The sequence below is a fragment of the Lagopus muta genome, chromosome 8, assembly GCF_023343835.1.
Source record: "Lagopus muta isolate bLagMut1 chromosome 8, bLagMut1 primary, whole genome shotgun sequence".
Classification (NCBI taxonomy): Eukaryota; Metazoa; Chordata; class Aves; order Galliformes; family Phasianidae; genus Lagopus; species Lagopus muta.
In genome coordinates, this window is record NC_064440.1 from 32,911,744 (window position 1) to 32,928,029 (window position 16,286).

General features: G+C 41.3%; 1 protein-coding gene across 21 annotated transcripts in view; it reads right to left on the minus strand.

Moving 5' to 3' along the window:
- Positions 1–2,573: 2,573 nt before the first annotated feature.
- Positions 2,574–16,286, minus strand: part of IKZF2 (IKAROS family zinc finger 2) — a 109,883-nt gene continuing 96,170 nt past the window's right edge. For 19 of the 21 annotated variants that reach the window (XM_048952958.1, XM_048952951.1, XM_048952970.1 and 16 more), the window contains 2 exons: positions 15,039–15,182; positions 2,574–10,053 (listed from right to left, as the gene is read on the minus strand). In XM_048952958.1, the coding sequence (XP_048808915.1) occupies positions 9,329–10,053; positions 15,039–15,182 (869 nt within the window). In that variant the 3' untranslated portion in view covers positions 2,574–9,328. The remainder of the gene's footprint in view (positions 10,054–15,038; positions 15,183–16,286) is intronic. The other 2 variants (XM_048952971.1, XM_048952968.1) reach the window with 1 other exon arrangement.

The following is a 16,286-nucleotide window of genomic DNA, read 5'->3' on the forward strand; positions in this document are numbered from 1 at the left end:
TGCCCAATAAATCCATACTCATAAGATGGCCCCTGGACGCAGCACGTGGGAACTCAGCCAAAAACCCAAGCTGAGCGAAGGAATCAAAGTAATTCCTTAAGGGATCCGAGCGTTTTTCAAAGCAAGATGGACCTCAGGCCACTAACTCAGACCAAAAGCATGGCAGCCAAGCGTCAGGCAAGTGATGCCACCATATCACAGAACAGCACCTGAGAGGGAACGCTTGTCAAACTCTGAAAACTTCATGCGCTGAGGTTGCTGGAAAGATCGTTAGCCTCCATGCACATCAAAGTGGATCTTGGCCCCATTCCCCGGTCTCATAACCCATTCTCATAACCCCAACTCGTAACTCATTCAGCCCCTCCACTTAGCTAATAGGATTTGTTACCAGGTACGAAACGTGATTCCTTTGAGTGCAAAACTGCCATTCCTGTTTCCTGCTGAGAGAAAGAAAAATGTATGCATACACTTCCAGAAAGCTTGAATGGAAAACCCTTTCATGTCAGAAGTTTATTTTTATTGGTAAAATATTAAATAATATACAGAATTAAAAACTGCACTTACACTTCTGAGAAGAAATAATTCTTGGACAAATTATATGCTTGTTCCTGAGATTCCCTACATTTATTCCAGTAGCTGTGCACTCAAGACAGTACAAACCTTTATAATATAATCCTTTTCACAAAGTATTACAAAGTTTCTGCAGCTTCTTTTTATTTATACACACATACAGACTCACACTCTCACGTGGCTGCACAACACTCACACATGTACAGAGCACACACATACAGACGTGGAACCATATGTATGCATGTAGACTAAGGTGGAAAATAAAACCAAAATAAGTCCCATAGTTCAGTCTACAGCAGCGAAACTCTTTAGCAGAGGGATACGGGTTTACATCGGGGTTGCTCACACGCACCACTGCAACAGTGATCATTTCTGAACTCCTTTACAAGAGCAGGATGTTCCAATTTCCAAGAAAAGCAGAGGGGCAAATCTCAGTGTGTTCACTGCGTTTTGGAGTAAATTCTGTTTTTAATTTAATTTTTTTTTTTAGAGTCCTCAATTTCAGCTCAGAACTAAAACTAAAAACCCTGGCCTGGAAGCAACCAGGACCAACATGGAATTCGGCACCTGAGTGGGCAGAGAGCAGCTCCCCATGTCACAAAAGATGCCGAGACAAATGGGTCAAGATCTGAAATTACGGTCACGAGATCTTTGCTCTTTGCTACAACCCCACTGCTCCAGCGTGGTCCCTGTTGGAGGGGGAACCTATACAGCCTACAGCAGATTACCAGAATTTGGCCCTAAAAGCGTGAACCCGTGGGCAGTCACCCACAGAATGCACTTTCCTTCTTCAGCTCAGACAGCCGAGCCTGGGGAAATATTTTGGCAATCCATCAGAATGAGATATGGTCTCCTCACCTTTGTTATTTTGAAAAAGGAATATCTTAAATACAAATTTAAGAGACAAAAGTGGCTCCTGTGCATGCGCAGCAACTGCCTTTGCAAGAATCTCAATGGGGTTTTTTCTTTTTTTTTGTTATGTACCTAAATACATATTTACAGAACAGCGGTTTCAGTCTACCGGGGGAGAGGGGGGAAAGAGGCATTAAAAATACGCTATATATAAATATGTATAGTATGTAAAACAAGTCCCATCTAAACATATATAAGACAAGGACAACTGTAAAGAAGCTTTTCTGGTCTCTCAGGTAGATAAAGGACACAAGTCCTGTAATTCTTACGCAGGCAAATCTCTCCCACTAGAGCAAATGGAAGCTTTGCCTTAGCTAAGAGCTTAGGCCTAATCCAAAATCCATCATCAGACTCAATGAGAGTCTCCACTGAGTGGGTTTTGGATCGGACCAAGCCATCTTTTTATTTTCTGTTATTTTTCCATAAACATCAATATTAAGTGCTTTTTTTCTGTTTTTCTTTTTTTTTTCTTTTTCTTCTTCTTCTTTTTTTCTTTTTTTTTTTTTTAAAGGAAGAAAAGAAAGCTGCAATTAGAAAAGGAAGGAAGAGGCAAGAACACATTTGTCCTCAGTTCAGACCACTGGATGCGTTTCAGTGCCGAATACAAGCAGAGTTAAGGGCTGGGCTTCTGTCTTAACCTACAGCTTCTCACTTTCTGTCAGCCAAAATCTGAACTGATGTACTTATTCAAAACTTCTCTTTGAATGTATTTAAGATAGAGCATTTTGCTTCACTGATTTGCGTTGGCTGAGGAAAGGAAAAGGAAACCGTTGTACATTAATAAGACATCAGGGGAAGTATTGCACTTGAACCGAAAAATACCCCTAAAAGGTGGTTTTCTTTGTGACTTTCTTTTTAAACTAACACAAGCAAATCATCCATGTCTGCAATGAGCATTTTTAGAAAGCAAGACCCAAGAATGAAGCATAAGAAGGAAATTTGGGGTTGATAACCCCCACCCTGGAATACAACAGTAGTAAAACTTTTAAAGCATTTTCTTCCAACAGGAAAAAAAAAATTATATGACTTTTTTCTTTTTACTTTACAATGTTAAATCTTTCTAAACATTTGCATTAAAAGTTTCCAGTTTCTCATAAAAAGATATACATTTTAGGAACAAAAAAAATTAACCAGAAAACAAAAATAACTAAAAAGGAAGGCAAATATACAGTATCATAATTACATCACTGCAAAGTCACCTCTGAAGGTACCCTAGGTCTTTAAAGTGTTACAAAGAGTACGTACCTTAATATTTTTTCTCAATTCAACTATGTTTTTTTCTTTTTCCTGTTTTTAATATAAAACTACACTTGAGTACAAAAATATGTAAACAGACTGTACAGCCAATGAACAAAAACACACACACACACAAAAAAACCCTAAACAGCCCCAAGCTACAGGAGATAAGAGCAGGCCCAGACTTAAAGCTAAGAGAAGGAAAAGGGGGAGAAAGAGAAAACAACTGAAAACCAAAGGAAACTGCTACATGACAGAGGAAGGGAACACGTTCAAGCTCTGAGAACACTTGACAATTAGTCAAAAGAATCGATCACAGTTTCAGAATCTGAACTACAACAAAAAACAGAACAACCAAAAGTCCTTCCCTTGTTACAGCGTGCTCAGAAGCGAACATCCATTTCCAGTAAGCAATGTCAAATCCCAGTAAGTGCATAGTCGGGGATTCAGTGACCTCTACCCCTTCAAGAAGCTTTTCTTATTCCACGTCACTTGAGGTAAAGCTAAATGGCCCAATTTACTGCAAACTGGCCTCTTTGTGCCAATAACGGCATCATGCTCCCCTCTGCCTCGCAGGAGGCTCCCATATTTCACGTCAGTGGACAACGTGGACTGCAGGCTGCCAGCACACACGAACTGCTGGGCAGAAAGGATTAAGGCTGCTACAGACACACCTGTGGAATCGCCTTCACCCGCTATTGGGTGCTGCTGACTGAGAGCTGGTGGAAATTGCTGCACTGTACAACTCATAGGAAGGAACTCATAGGGCAAGGAAAGCCCTAATCTAACACATTAAGCACAGGGTTAACTGTAAAGCTTTTTTTTTTTTTTTTTCTTTTTTTTCTTTTTTTTTTCTTTTTTTAACTGCAAATAATATTAGGATGGTCACTGCTGCCCACGGAACAGTAAGTCTCATGGTGTAAAGGAAAGGGATGTTGCAGCAGGAGAGCATAGGCAGCTGTACTCCCAAACAGGGATCCACGTGAACAGGGCAGTAACCACCGTTCTGAGGGCTGGAAGTGAACTGAAGTAACTGGGATTGCTGCATGAGCCTATAACAAGAAATTGCCAATGCTCTTCCTGGCCGATCCTTCAGCCCTTTTCTTAACGGGATAAAAGAGAACACTGTCACTACAGAGCAAGTTCTGCCTCTTCTTTCCCTAATTCCTTATCCATCCTCCCACCAGGATGGTCAGCCCCAGCAGACACGTGCCAAGGAGCTGGCACTAGACTCAACTTGTGCCAGCACTCACTGACGCTGCAGGTAAAATAATCAGGTCTCAAACGAGGTCACCAGCCTGCCAGGAAGCACCAAAACAATTCTGCACTTCTCATCCAAGCATGCCAGCTCACAAACCCATGCAGAAGGGAGCAAGCTCCTGCCTGTCTCCAACACACACCTCTCCCATAACATCACCCAGATGGGTTTCTCCTTGCTCTGTTCCAACAACGGGGGGGGCACTGGCATCACGGTCTCATCTTCCAACGCTCGGTCGGTTGAGACCAGCCCTATAGACCAGCTCCAGCTGGATGCTGGATGCATCTGGCCAGCATGACTGCAGCTCTTCCCACTCCTGCAGCCTCTTCCTGCACACCTCACAGCTAAACACTAGCACAGCTCCCTCCCGACCCAGCAGTCTGGGATCTGCCTTGCCCGTGGTACAAGAAGGGGTTTTTACTTTGGGTTGGCTCTTGTTGTGCATTCTGAAAGGGCAGGGCAAGATATCATGAATGACATCGTCAACTTTCAAAATGCGTTTTAAAAAGGCACGTTTACAATAAAGCATATATCTAATTATATAATACCATATATATAAATATACTTTCCCAATATCTCCAACTGCTCTAGACCGCAAGTCACTGCTGCCATCTATTTTTGTTTTTAAAGGATACTAAGCCAAGCAAGGATGCACATTTCTAGCATCAATTTCATCACCCTCTTCCTACAATTCCCTCCTTGAGTTTAGTTGATTCAGGTAACGGTGCAGCCTCCCTTATCCCTCCTTATTACATTATAATGCACAGCGAGATTTAAGTAAAAGGAATATTACCTCTTGAAGGATCTGCAATAGCACTGCTCCTGTCCTTGGCTGAAGTAAGCACCTTTCCCTACATTGTCTCCAAAGCTTTTCTCTGGAGGAAGGACTGTTCTCTGTCATCTTTCACAACGTGTTCTCAAATAAGAAAATAAAAAAAAAACAACAGTTCAGGACCCAGACAATAGGAATAATACCCTACTGAAGGCCAGTTTTCAAGGGTTTGGTTGGGTTCATGGCCTTTCTCTTCCTCCTGACAGCCCCAGTTTAGGAGTGCCTTTATAAACAGAAAGAAATCTGGGAATTCTTTAAAAATAGAGAATTTCTTCACCAGAAAGTAAATATACATTACTTCCACATGGCTACTTGTGAGCTGTCCCCTCAGACTGCAGAAATTACTACTACAATTAAAAAAAAAGGCCAGTTTACAAATTCAGATTCTTTCTCTCATGTGGACCAATAGCGGTTAAAGCCCACACACTTCTCTCATCAATTCATAGATGGAAGCACTTCTTAAGGAGAATAAAATTATTTTAATCTCATAAGTTACTGAGTAAAGAGCTGGCTTTGCTGAAAAATGCCATATATTTTGATGTGCACTCCTAACTGGCTGCAAAGAAGGGTGGCTGTAAAATCCATTGACTGTAACAGCAGATATATAGATAATGCCCTTTGCTCCAGGAATATGGATCACATCAAGAGCACAATAAGCAGCCATGCTTCTATGAGAATTAATAGGCTTGTGCTACTCTAAATTGAGTCAGAATCTTGCCATTTTAGATGTAAAAAGAAACGAAAGGGTTTATTGGCAGGGATGTTTGCAGAAATGGCTTTTTTTTTTTGTCCTTTTAATATAATGAAAATGAGGAATGTTCAGGAAGCCAATTCTGAATTTGCAAACGCACGTTCTTAACTGGAAACCTGATTCCAAGAATTTCAGGAGAGGCCAATAAAAATCAGCCAGGTTCGATTTCAAACACCAAATACTTAGAACAATTGGATGTGCAGGCCAAGGATTATCTACTGAAATTCCTAGTATGCTCTGAATGACTAATGAATTTGACAAAACTCAACAGCTTTTCTTAGAAAAGCTTGCATTGCTTCCACAAAGGGGCAAAATGACTTATATAAAAACTCTCCATTAGTTTTCCCTAGGCCAACTAGGCATCTGCTTTTGAGGAACAAGGGATTGCTCCTTTCTCTCAACAGTAATGCCAAGTGGGAACCGAACACTAAAACAAACAGTAGTCCAAAACTTTGTTCAAAACTCAAATTGGAACTTGATCTCTTTTCTTTCCCTAGTTCTTGGATGAAAAACTTCACTGAGCCTTCAGAAGAGACACTGATAATAGAAATTAATGCAATCACTCATCTTCTTGCTCTTCAAAAAATGAAGGTTTTAGAAGGCAGTTTTAACAGTGTGTTCCCTTCCTTGTTCTCTGCTCCTGTAGCATCAATACACAGTACTTCTCCCATACAATTCCTGCATGCTGCCACTGGAATCAGGAGTTGGGCTTGACTGAAGCCAGCTACAACACCGCTGCGTCTCCCTCTCTGATGACTGAAGCACTGACACTGCAGGAGGTACTGATGAACCATCAGCAAATGAAAGAGCACTCTAACAAGCTGTGGATATAATTGTGAACAAATTATTTGTGGATACACAAATGATGCTCTGCCTTTCCCCAATCCCTGTGCTTTCCCAAGCACAGGCACAATTTTTTTAACACGTGTTCCCTAGTGCTAACTCTCTGAAAAATCCAAAGCCCACGTTCTTCCCACTAACCAGAGGGGAGAAAGGACTGTTCTATCTCCCACAGACAGGAAGTGATCCTCAGATACCCTTCTTTTTGTACAGATGAGTCTTTCCAGAGCCCCAGGCAAGCCCAGGGACTTTCAGCATCATCCCCTTTGCACAGCGTTCCTAAACACCCTTTGCTGCTCAAACAGAAGTAACAACTGCCTCCCCCCAACCCCTTGTGACATGTGGTAAAAGTAACTCCCTTCTGGATTTCCAAACATCTGATGATGCAGAGCACAGCTCCTAAGCCATCTTCAATTGCTCCAGTGAATCAGCCATACAGAAAGGAAGCAATGCCCTACAGCATCTCCATTTTCTCCTGCACCAAGTCGTTTGATTGCACCAACCATAAGAGAATGAGAATGGCCTGGAGGATGGCAGCAACTTTCTCTATGTTACAATAAGGAAAGAAGGAGGAGGAGGAGGAACCCAACAACGTTAAGAACAATGTTGGGAATAGGTCTTTAAATCTGTCTCCCCAAAGCCCATATATTCCCAGCCTTGATAGCTCTCACATTACATCAGATGACATTTCTCTCCATATTGTATTATAATTAATAGGCTACTGCAAGACTTTACCAGCTCCTACTTAATAGCATTTCAGTGCTGGGAAGCAGTCATCAGGTAATCTGGCCATGATCTACTGTATCCTTTCTAAACACAGGTTCTGGCTGCCAAGAATGTCACCATAAAAAGATCTCAATCGATACCACTCATCTCCTACTTTCAAATACTCCAGGTCTAGAAAGAGAAAGAAAAAAAAACAACACAACAAAGCAGTACCCTCCAAACAAAGAGTAAACTGGCACGTGTATGGTGTACGCAGATTGAAGTGAGCAGATGGGAACTCATTATGGCCTGATCTTGCTCCTTCTCTTATACTTCAGTTACTTTATATTTTGGAGCAGGTCTCACTGAGCGCATGGAGACCACTTGCATGGAGGGGGTTAAACTCATGCAATTCTTTCCATTCTCAAGCTGTGCTCTTGTTGCACAACAACAACATTTCAATTGTGATTGGTACAAACAGTTGGGTTTCAATGGCAATCTGTCACATAGGTTTAAGCCCAGTTTTTAGCTGATGCAACCTGCGACTTGGGTGGTTGCTGGCTTTGTTACTTTTGGGGAGAGAAACAAAGGAAACAAAACACACTGGTGTGTTGTTTTTTTTGGTTGTTCTTGTCCAGTCCGTAGGGCAAGAAATTGCAATGGAGTTTGTTTCATTTGTTTTCTATGCAGTGAAATAAATAAATTTTGAATAGAAATGAAATTTCAATTGAAATCAAAGCACAGAACCTCCATGCATCAATTGCTGAAGATGCAGGGAAGGTCATAGGAGATCTGTGTGTTTGCAGAGCTGGTGTGCTCCCCAAGAGCAAAGGCCGTTCAGCAAAACCTGTGCTTTCACTCCTATGTTAAAGGACAGTTGATGACATGAAAACAAAAGGAAGTCACTGGTTCAGCAAATAAGATGTCAACTACAGAAAAAACGATCAAGACTCAGATTCTGATGTGGCTGAAGTAGTCGGGGGAGTTCCATTAAAGTCAGTGGAGCTAAGAGGATTAATGCTGGCCAATGATCTGGCCCCTAGTTCTTTCTCAGCTGCCAGTATTAGTTTAGGCTGTTGCCTAGAGGTTAACACTGTGACAATAGAATGAGAAAGTAGTTATATAGGTGTATATAGACATATAATTATATTAAATGAACACTTTGCTAGTAGTACTTTTGTTATTTTCAACTCTGTCATTTTAAAATAAAACTATTTTAGAAGAGCAGCAGAACCTCTTGAGTAAACTACAGACTCTCACCCACTCCTAGGCCAGTTACGGTCCCAGAAGCAAGTTTAAACATTATTTGTAAATTAGATTTTTTTAAACCATAGGGTGTATCTAAATAATTAAGGCTCCCAAGGGTCTCTAAGAAGCCAGTGAGTCAACACACAGGCATGGAGTAACAGCAAATCAACAATTCTAAAAAAGGTGCTTTGTAAGTTAAGGAAAATAAAAACGCAGAGCCTCAGACTTACCACAGAAGGCCCTCAGACTTATGAAACTAAGCTGCTGTTATGCAGTACAGTGTTAAGACTTACGTTTCTTTTCTTTTTTTCTTCTTTTTTTTTTTTTTCCCCTTTTTTTTCCTTTACATTCTACAGGGGCAGTACACACTGCATCCAGGAAAAAAGCTCACCCTAGAAAGTAATTTTGAAAGGAATGGTGATTTTGATTGATGCTCCTAAATCCCTAAGCAGTTTTCCTTTAAAAATAATTGTTCATTCTGCAAAACAAGGAATTCCAGCCACCGAAACCCCACACCATATCCGCACATATAACAAAAAGGCTCTCCTCTGAAATGTTTCTGTTTGTCTGAAATTACAAATGAGTGGCAACTCGTCAGGACTTTAAAGCACCTAGCAGGGTTGAGCAACATCCCAAAGTAGGACATGATATACAGCTGAGACAGAAACAGACTGCCTTTCAGCTCCCACAAGAAACACATCAGGTCATCCCCCAACAAGTGACAGCAACGACAACCCCCCCCTTTTACCCTTCCCTTTCCTTCTTTCCATTCTTAAGCCGGGCAAAGCAAATGAAAATGAGTCCACAAAAAAATAAGGTTAACAATAATATTAATTAAACAACAGCAACAACAACAACAGCAACAACAACAACAAAACAGGCGTCTCAATGTCTGAGGAAAAGTGGGACTGTAAGTGCAGTATTTCTTCATGTGCAGTTCTTCTACTTCATAAGAGTCCCCTTTGGATGAGAAGGCCTAGTGGAATGTGTGCTCCCCTCGAACAATGTGCGATGAGAACTCATAGCGGTCCTGGCTTCGGTAGCCACAGATGTTGCACTCCAGCGGGTCCCGGTAGCCGTGGCAGCCCATGTGGATGGTGTACATGACGTGGTCCAGGAAAAGAACGCGACAGTGCTCGCACTTGAAAGCCCTGATCTGCTCCCCTTCTCCATTGATGACCTTGTAGATATCCTTTAAAGAGCCCTTAGAAGCTTTTGTGGCATCCAAAGCCTTGGCATCCTCCTTCATATAAGCCGGGCTTGGCTTCCTCTTGGGGTTTAAGGCAGAGTTTCCTTGGTAGGACTGGCGGTCTTCGTGGCTGCTCTCTGAGTCAGTAGAATCCAGGCAGCTATTGCTAGGGGAGCCCTCTCTATCTTGGGTTCGACTCTTTGGTCTGATGAGGGAGATCGGGCCATCCATGTTGTTCTCGTGACTGTCAGCTGTTTCCCTGCTGATGGGCCTTTCTATCCTGTTAGGATGATAGACCTGAGCATAAGGTGAGCTGCTGACCGGAGCCACCTCTGCAATTGTGCTTGGCGTGTGCTGCATCAGGGGGTGAAGTGAGTCAGCTCCAAGGTAGGCGATTGCATTGTGGATGGCTTGGTCCATCATTTGAGACTGTATCAGCTCAGACTCCTTCTCATAGGATAGGTTCATATCAAAGTGAATATCTGGATAGCCAAGTCTCATGAGCTTTTCACCTAAGGGACAAGAGGAAATGAATGAGAAAAATCCATGCAGTCACTCCAAGGTTTCACTGTAAAAGGGATGAAGGAGGACAGAAAATCTCAGCTTGAAGCAAAAGGCACTCCAGAGTCCAAAGCTGGCCACAGAATGAAGCAAATAATGTGAGCACCTGACACCTTCTGTCCAAGATAAAGTACTTCTGCTGCTCATCCCCTTAATAAGAAAATACCTACCCCCAATTGGAAAGAAAAAAGACAAAAAAGCCCTGCATCTATTTAGGCAGGAAAACACAAAAGGTAAATCACACAAATAGCTCAGTTTCATTTGGCAAAAGGCAGAAGTGACCTTCATTGCCATAGGATAAACACACTTAGAATGACGATGAAAGCTGACTGATTCATCACTGTGTGAGTCCAAATTCACATATTTTCAGTGGCATTACAGATACATGCAATCACAACCACAGACAGGTAGGTTAAGCTAGTTACAGCTAGTTATGATGCAGATTACAGATTTCCTTTGAAGTTCACAGATTTGCAGCTGCTTACATCGGGACACAGCGCAGCAGCACTGCTTTTCCAGCGATGGCTTTAGAGAGTCAGCAAAAGGAAAGTTCATAAAATAACTTCTCTTAATTAAACAGAAAAGATTGTATGCATAACCATATGTCTAGGATACAAGATACACTCACCCGCATGTGTTCACACACGTGAACATTAGTTAACAGTTCATTTTTTAAACTGATTTTACAAGGTCTGATAAATAATTTTGGTGGGTTTACACTGTCTTTGTTACTTTTCACTGCCTCAGAACATAAAACCACACTTTTCTTCAATGGTGTAAGCTAATTAATTCAGGGAATCAATGCATATAACTAGTTAGGCTATCCAAGAACTAAGAAACCCAAAAAATCTATTACCTTTTGCCAAAACTGCTTGGAACAAAGTATGTATAAACCAACATAAGAAGGAAACAGAACTGTAATCCCAAATCTCTTCCAAATAGCATTAGTACATTTCAACATAGCTATCATTCAGCATTTTATTTTAGGCTATAATTCCTTCCATTTAGTGCGGCTTATCTTAAACTGATGCACAAAGAGAAATAATTGTACATTACCTGTGAAACGATCAGGTTATCTTTGGAGATGTTGCGTCCCTTTTGCTTGGAAACTTAGCCCTGATTAGCAAGGTAATTAAATGCAAGCTTAAAGAAAAGCACATGAATATTCCTGGTCTCTTCAGCAGCACTGCTCGTGCGCTTGTGATTAGATACCATATTTATATATCTAGATACGTTTCCCTAAGGCTGGCTGTGTTACTCTTGCAGCTCATAGAAAGAAAATGTAACATAGAAAACTGTTCCTTTCTCATACTTTAGGCATTTGGAAAAAAAATACAGAAAAACCAAATGGTCACAGCTTTAGTTACTTAACATGGCTTAAGGATGACTCTTGCCAGACATGCTCGTTTCAGTACAATTATGGCTGTCCTGCTGCCAACAGCATGGATGACATTTTAGCAGTCCAGTTCCACTTGAAATGGAGCAGCTACTTCCCAGGTGGGCTGGGAAGAAAGAAAGCTGCAGGAAGCACGTGGTGTCTTTGGCATGGTGGGAGAAGGAAAAGAAAATGGCAAAGCCCATCAGACCCTGTCACCTGCTCTGGTCACTCATATCACTCCTGTGTTTGAACAAGGAACTGGATCCGGGGGAAGAGTTTGATCCATTCTCCAAACATGGTCTCAACCCTTTGTAGACTAGACAGATCAGGAAATAACGCTTGTCCTTTATGGATGGCTTGGATGAATGGTGCAGACATCATTTTGATTCCTTTTTTTCTTCCGCATTTAGTGATTCCACCAGACAGCAGAATAAATAGTAAATTGCCAGTGACCTGAATTATTCATTCCTTTAATTATGTTTCAAAGATGTCAGAGCCTTAAAAAATGGCATGACACACATAAAAGTAAAATAAATGATAACGTGGGATGAAGAGGACATAAGATACAGAGCTCAGAAGATATAATAGCAAATCAATCTAACGTAGTTTTCAGTTTTAATTCCTCTTCAGCCAAACCTGTACTTAAGACTAACTAATCATTTTAATCATTTTACATTTTCATTCCAAACTATGCTTACATTCTGCATATTCTTGTCCTACATTACTCAAGTGGAAAAAGAAACACAGTCTACAGCGGATCATATTGTGACACTCAAAACAGGTTTCTGAAGCTCAAGGGTCAGAGTCACGTCTGTCCTGTGATACCTGCAGTCCATTTTGTCAGGTATCCACAGCAACTGCAACATCTGACACTCTGGAGAAAGCCACAAGAAACCCTGGAAAAGTCAGTTACAGTATTTACCACTGGGTAAGTTTCTTTCTGACCCTTGGAGACTGCTGATCAGAAAGAGCAGTAAAGCATCGATAGATGTAGCATGCAAAGATTTGAGCTCATGCTTACATGACCTTCTCATAAACACCATTAAGTAGTTTTGGAAGGGTGCCCGATGGATGCACAGGAAAATTTCCTGCAATCGAGAGAACCATTACAAGTTCTTCCTGATAGAGTTGAACAGTATTTCACTGGGGAGAAAATGGGAAGAAAAGTGAGGTCACTGTGAAAAAGAAAGGTAGCAAAGCACAGGCTCTGCTGGCTTTCAGCTCAGACACTGATGCCAGGAAAGATCAGAAATGGCAGAAAAATAAGATACAGTAAATATGAAAGAGGACACCTTCCTCTATGGCTGAATCTGGATAAAACGCTGCACGTCACATAGAACTCTGAATTCCTAGCCTCAGAAAAATGGAATACCAAGATGATAAATCTTATAAAAGAAACAACTTCATCTTACAACGAAGAAGTATACCCTACTTAAGAAAATAACATAAAGCTACAGCGTATCTCACGCAGGGATTTCCAATTGCTAAGTTTGCCTTTCAAGGCAGTAACAATGTATGACCATAAGCAGGCGAGTGGACTCTTCTTTTCTGGTCTAAAAGAGAGGCTGCCATTTGCAACTTCCCAGAAAGTGGTTTTATTTATACCACTCAGTTGTGAGGTACACTTATAACATGCAAAACTGTGCTGCTTATGGCAGCAGCACAAGTACTCCAAAGCAAGGGGGAAGGAAGAGGGCCCCCACACCCTCGCCGATGAATTCTGTACCCTTGCAAAGATAACCTTTAAGAGGTACTGCAAATATAATTACATCTAAGTCTGTGCACAACTAAAGGTGAAAATACAAAGAAAAAAAAAGGTGAGGTGTGAACTGCCCTGCTTCCTTTCTGGGCTGTAAGAGGTCTGAAGTCTAGCACATCAATTTAAATGTCAGCACAGACAACTATTTCACTGCTGATCACAATGTGCAGGGAAGCACAGCACTTACTAAGACAACACCATGGAAATCTGCCATGTCTACAATCTCTTATAGCTGGATTTGGTTTGTCAGTAGAGAGTCCTGCTCCTGTTGTCAGCCTTTTCAACCCTAACTTGCATCACAGCAATAAGTTAAAACACAATACACACCCTCCAGTTCGTACCAGCTTACAGTAACTGATTTCAGACCACTCAAAGAAAACAAATTAAGAATTAAGCTTTTATCTCAGGAAGACTAATAACAATATAGAAAAGAAACTGATGCCTCCTAGCATTCTTTGCATGGGTTGGATTACTTCTTACCAACCCCTGTCAAAGAAGGTGCTGGAAAAGAAAGGACATGAAAATTCTTTAGTTGGTGCATGGAAGAAATCTAGCACTTGTATTTTAGGATGGCCAGCTGACTGTGAGCAGTCAGGTCAGTGTGTCAGTGGCCCCAGGTGAGATGCTGCACGCTGTTAGCCCTCTACAATTCAAAATCATGTGGTTAGCTTAAAACCATCCTGAGCAGTGATTTAACAAATCTGCCTCAATCTCCGTTTAGCCAAGGGGCAATGACTTTTCCTAATGGCTGTCTTAATTGCCTACAGTCCTTCAATCCTCTCCCCGTAGGTGTCCTCAGTTGTATGCTCAGAATGAGTATACAACACCCTTAAAATCTATATGTTGTCCTTCTAGGGAGTGAGTGTGGAAAACACACGTTACCTTAGCTCAGCATCTAGCAGCACATACTTAGCCCAAATAACTCTGTCCTACCTCACCTCCTAACAAGTTCAACAGTGCCTCAGTGATTGTGAAAAGTAGATTTAAGCTACAACTCAACACCAGTAATGTTTTCCATGCCATATAATCATCGAATCACTCAGGTTGGAAAAGACCTTACAAATCAAGTCCAACCACAACCTAACCGTACCATCCCAACTCTAACAATCCTGTGCTAAATCATCTTCTTTTACGAGCTGACGAATTTTAAGATGTCCAGACACAAAGCAAAGTAGGAATTCTGGGTCTAGGACTCTAAATTTGGTAATCAAAAATGATCTGACACTGTTTTATATTCACTCGCTAAGAAATGTATCAGGTGCAGAACACTGCAGTTGGAGCAAGCGCTTCTTCTAACAGGAGCAAAGTGATTTTGCTTCCTTATGCTGGTTTTATCAGACCAGTTGTTGCTAACTCTCAAGAATTATTACAAGTCATGAAATAATATTTTTTTTCACACACACATATGGAGGCAGATAATTATGAGTCTTACATTTTTACTTGCTGAGTGAGGAGAGGGAAAGATGACAAGCCTTTGTCAAAAAGACAAAGGGTCACGGGAAAGTTAACAAACAAAACAAAACAGACTTAAGGCACAGTAAAAAGCTCTGGATTTTCTAAGTCATTTTTATTATTATGGGGACCTCACTTTTGAATGGTCTGGACTGGCAAAACTAATTCTATTGTTTTCAGAATTTCTTGCTGTGCTTTAACCCATCTCAACCGTTGCCCCTCCCCACCACAATCATGATCTGAGAGTGCTACCTTTCCCCTTGTTCTTTTTTTTGGCTATCTTTCACAAGTTACTAGCAACCTACAGCTACACTCTAAAAATAATAAAAGGCGTATCTCAAGCTTACCCACAAACTTCTGTGGGGTGGAGCTTTTACGCTTTCCCAAGTTGCTTGTCAGCTTCTCTATAACAGCAGGTCTCTCAAAAGGCACCATAGGAATATTGTTGTCCATCACAGGCTCTTGTTCCTTACAATCTTCCATAGGAGGTACTACATGAAACCAAAACATTGTATCAGACAAGTCTGGTCTACACTTGACAGATGACACAAAACATTTGAGCTCTGCTGATTGTGCAAGAAGAGCAACACAAAATAAAGCGAGATGCAAGAACACAGTGGGCATTCAGATTGCACTCCCCTTTGAGCAGGCAGAGCCACACTTTTCCATCGCCTGTCTTGGGGAACATTTCATTTTGCAGAAGCTACACTTGATGTATAATAAAGGACTTGTTTTGTTCTGAATACAGAAGGTCCCACTGAGGAGAAAAGAGAACTACTGGTGCTGGCACTTCAGAAAATTCCCTCTGTAGATCACATTGTCTGTTTTCCTCCCTCCAGCATGATCCCATGTTACCAGTGTAACTTTATGGCTATCCTTGTGGATTCACTTAACATCACTTCACCTTGTTTATCATTCTTATCTTCTTATCACATTGATCTCAATGACTAGAAAACATACAATGGCTTTGCATTCCCTAAGACAGAGGCTTCCAAAACGAAGACCGTATTTGTTAAGGTTTCCTTTGTTTCTATATATGAGACTAATTTCACCACACATTGCACTGAAATTGCAGGATTAACATTATATGGAGTTTCCCTTTAGAACTAGTGAAAGAAACTAACAAGTTTTCAAACTAAAGCTTTTTTCCCATCAGAGGGGACCTAACGATTAATAAATGCAAGTGTTTTGCATCTCTCCTCCCACTATTTGCAACCTCTTATGGACACCACAAGGGTCAGTGGTACCACGCTGAGAATTAAGTTCCATATGTAGCTCTTCCCGCTGCCCAGCAGCATACTGCTTCTCATTCTTCTTTAGAAAGTAGCAGGAGAACTCAAAGGAGGATCCTCAACCACTGTCTGTGTGCTAATGAGATGGTTAAGGTATTAGAGAAAAATTATTTGAGAATGAATAGCAGAGAAATAGGAAGTGGGATGATCTGCCAGAGTTCTTGTGATTTGGAGGCTGTGAGCGTCCCATCCCATTCTCTGCATTAGGTACATCTTCCAGTGAAGTCACAGCTGCTATTGCAGGGGTAGTAGAGAAAGGCCAACCTCCGTATCCTCTGCTAGTTCTCTCCCACTGCTTCTATT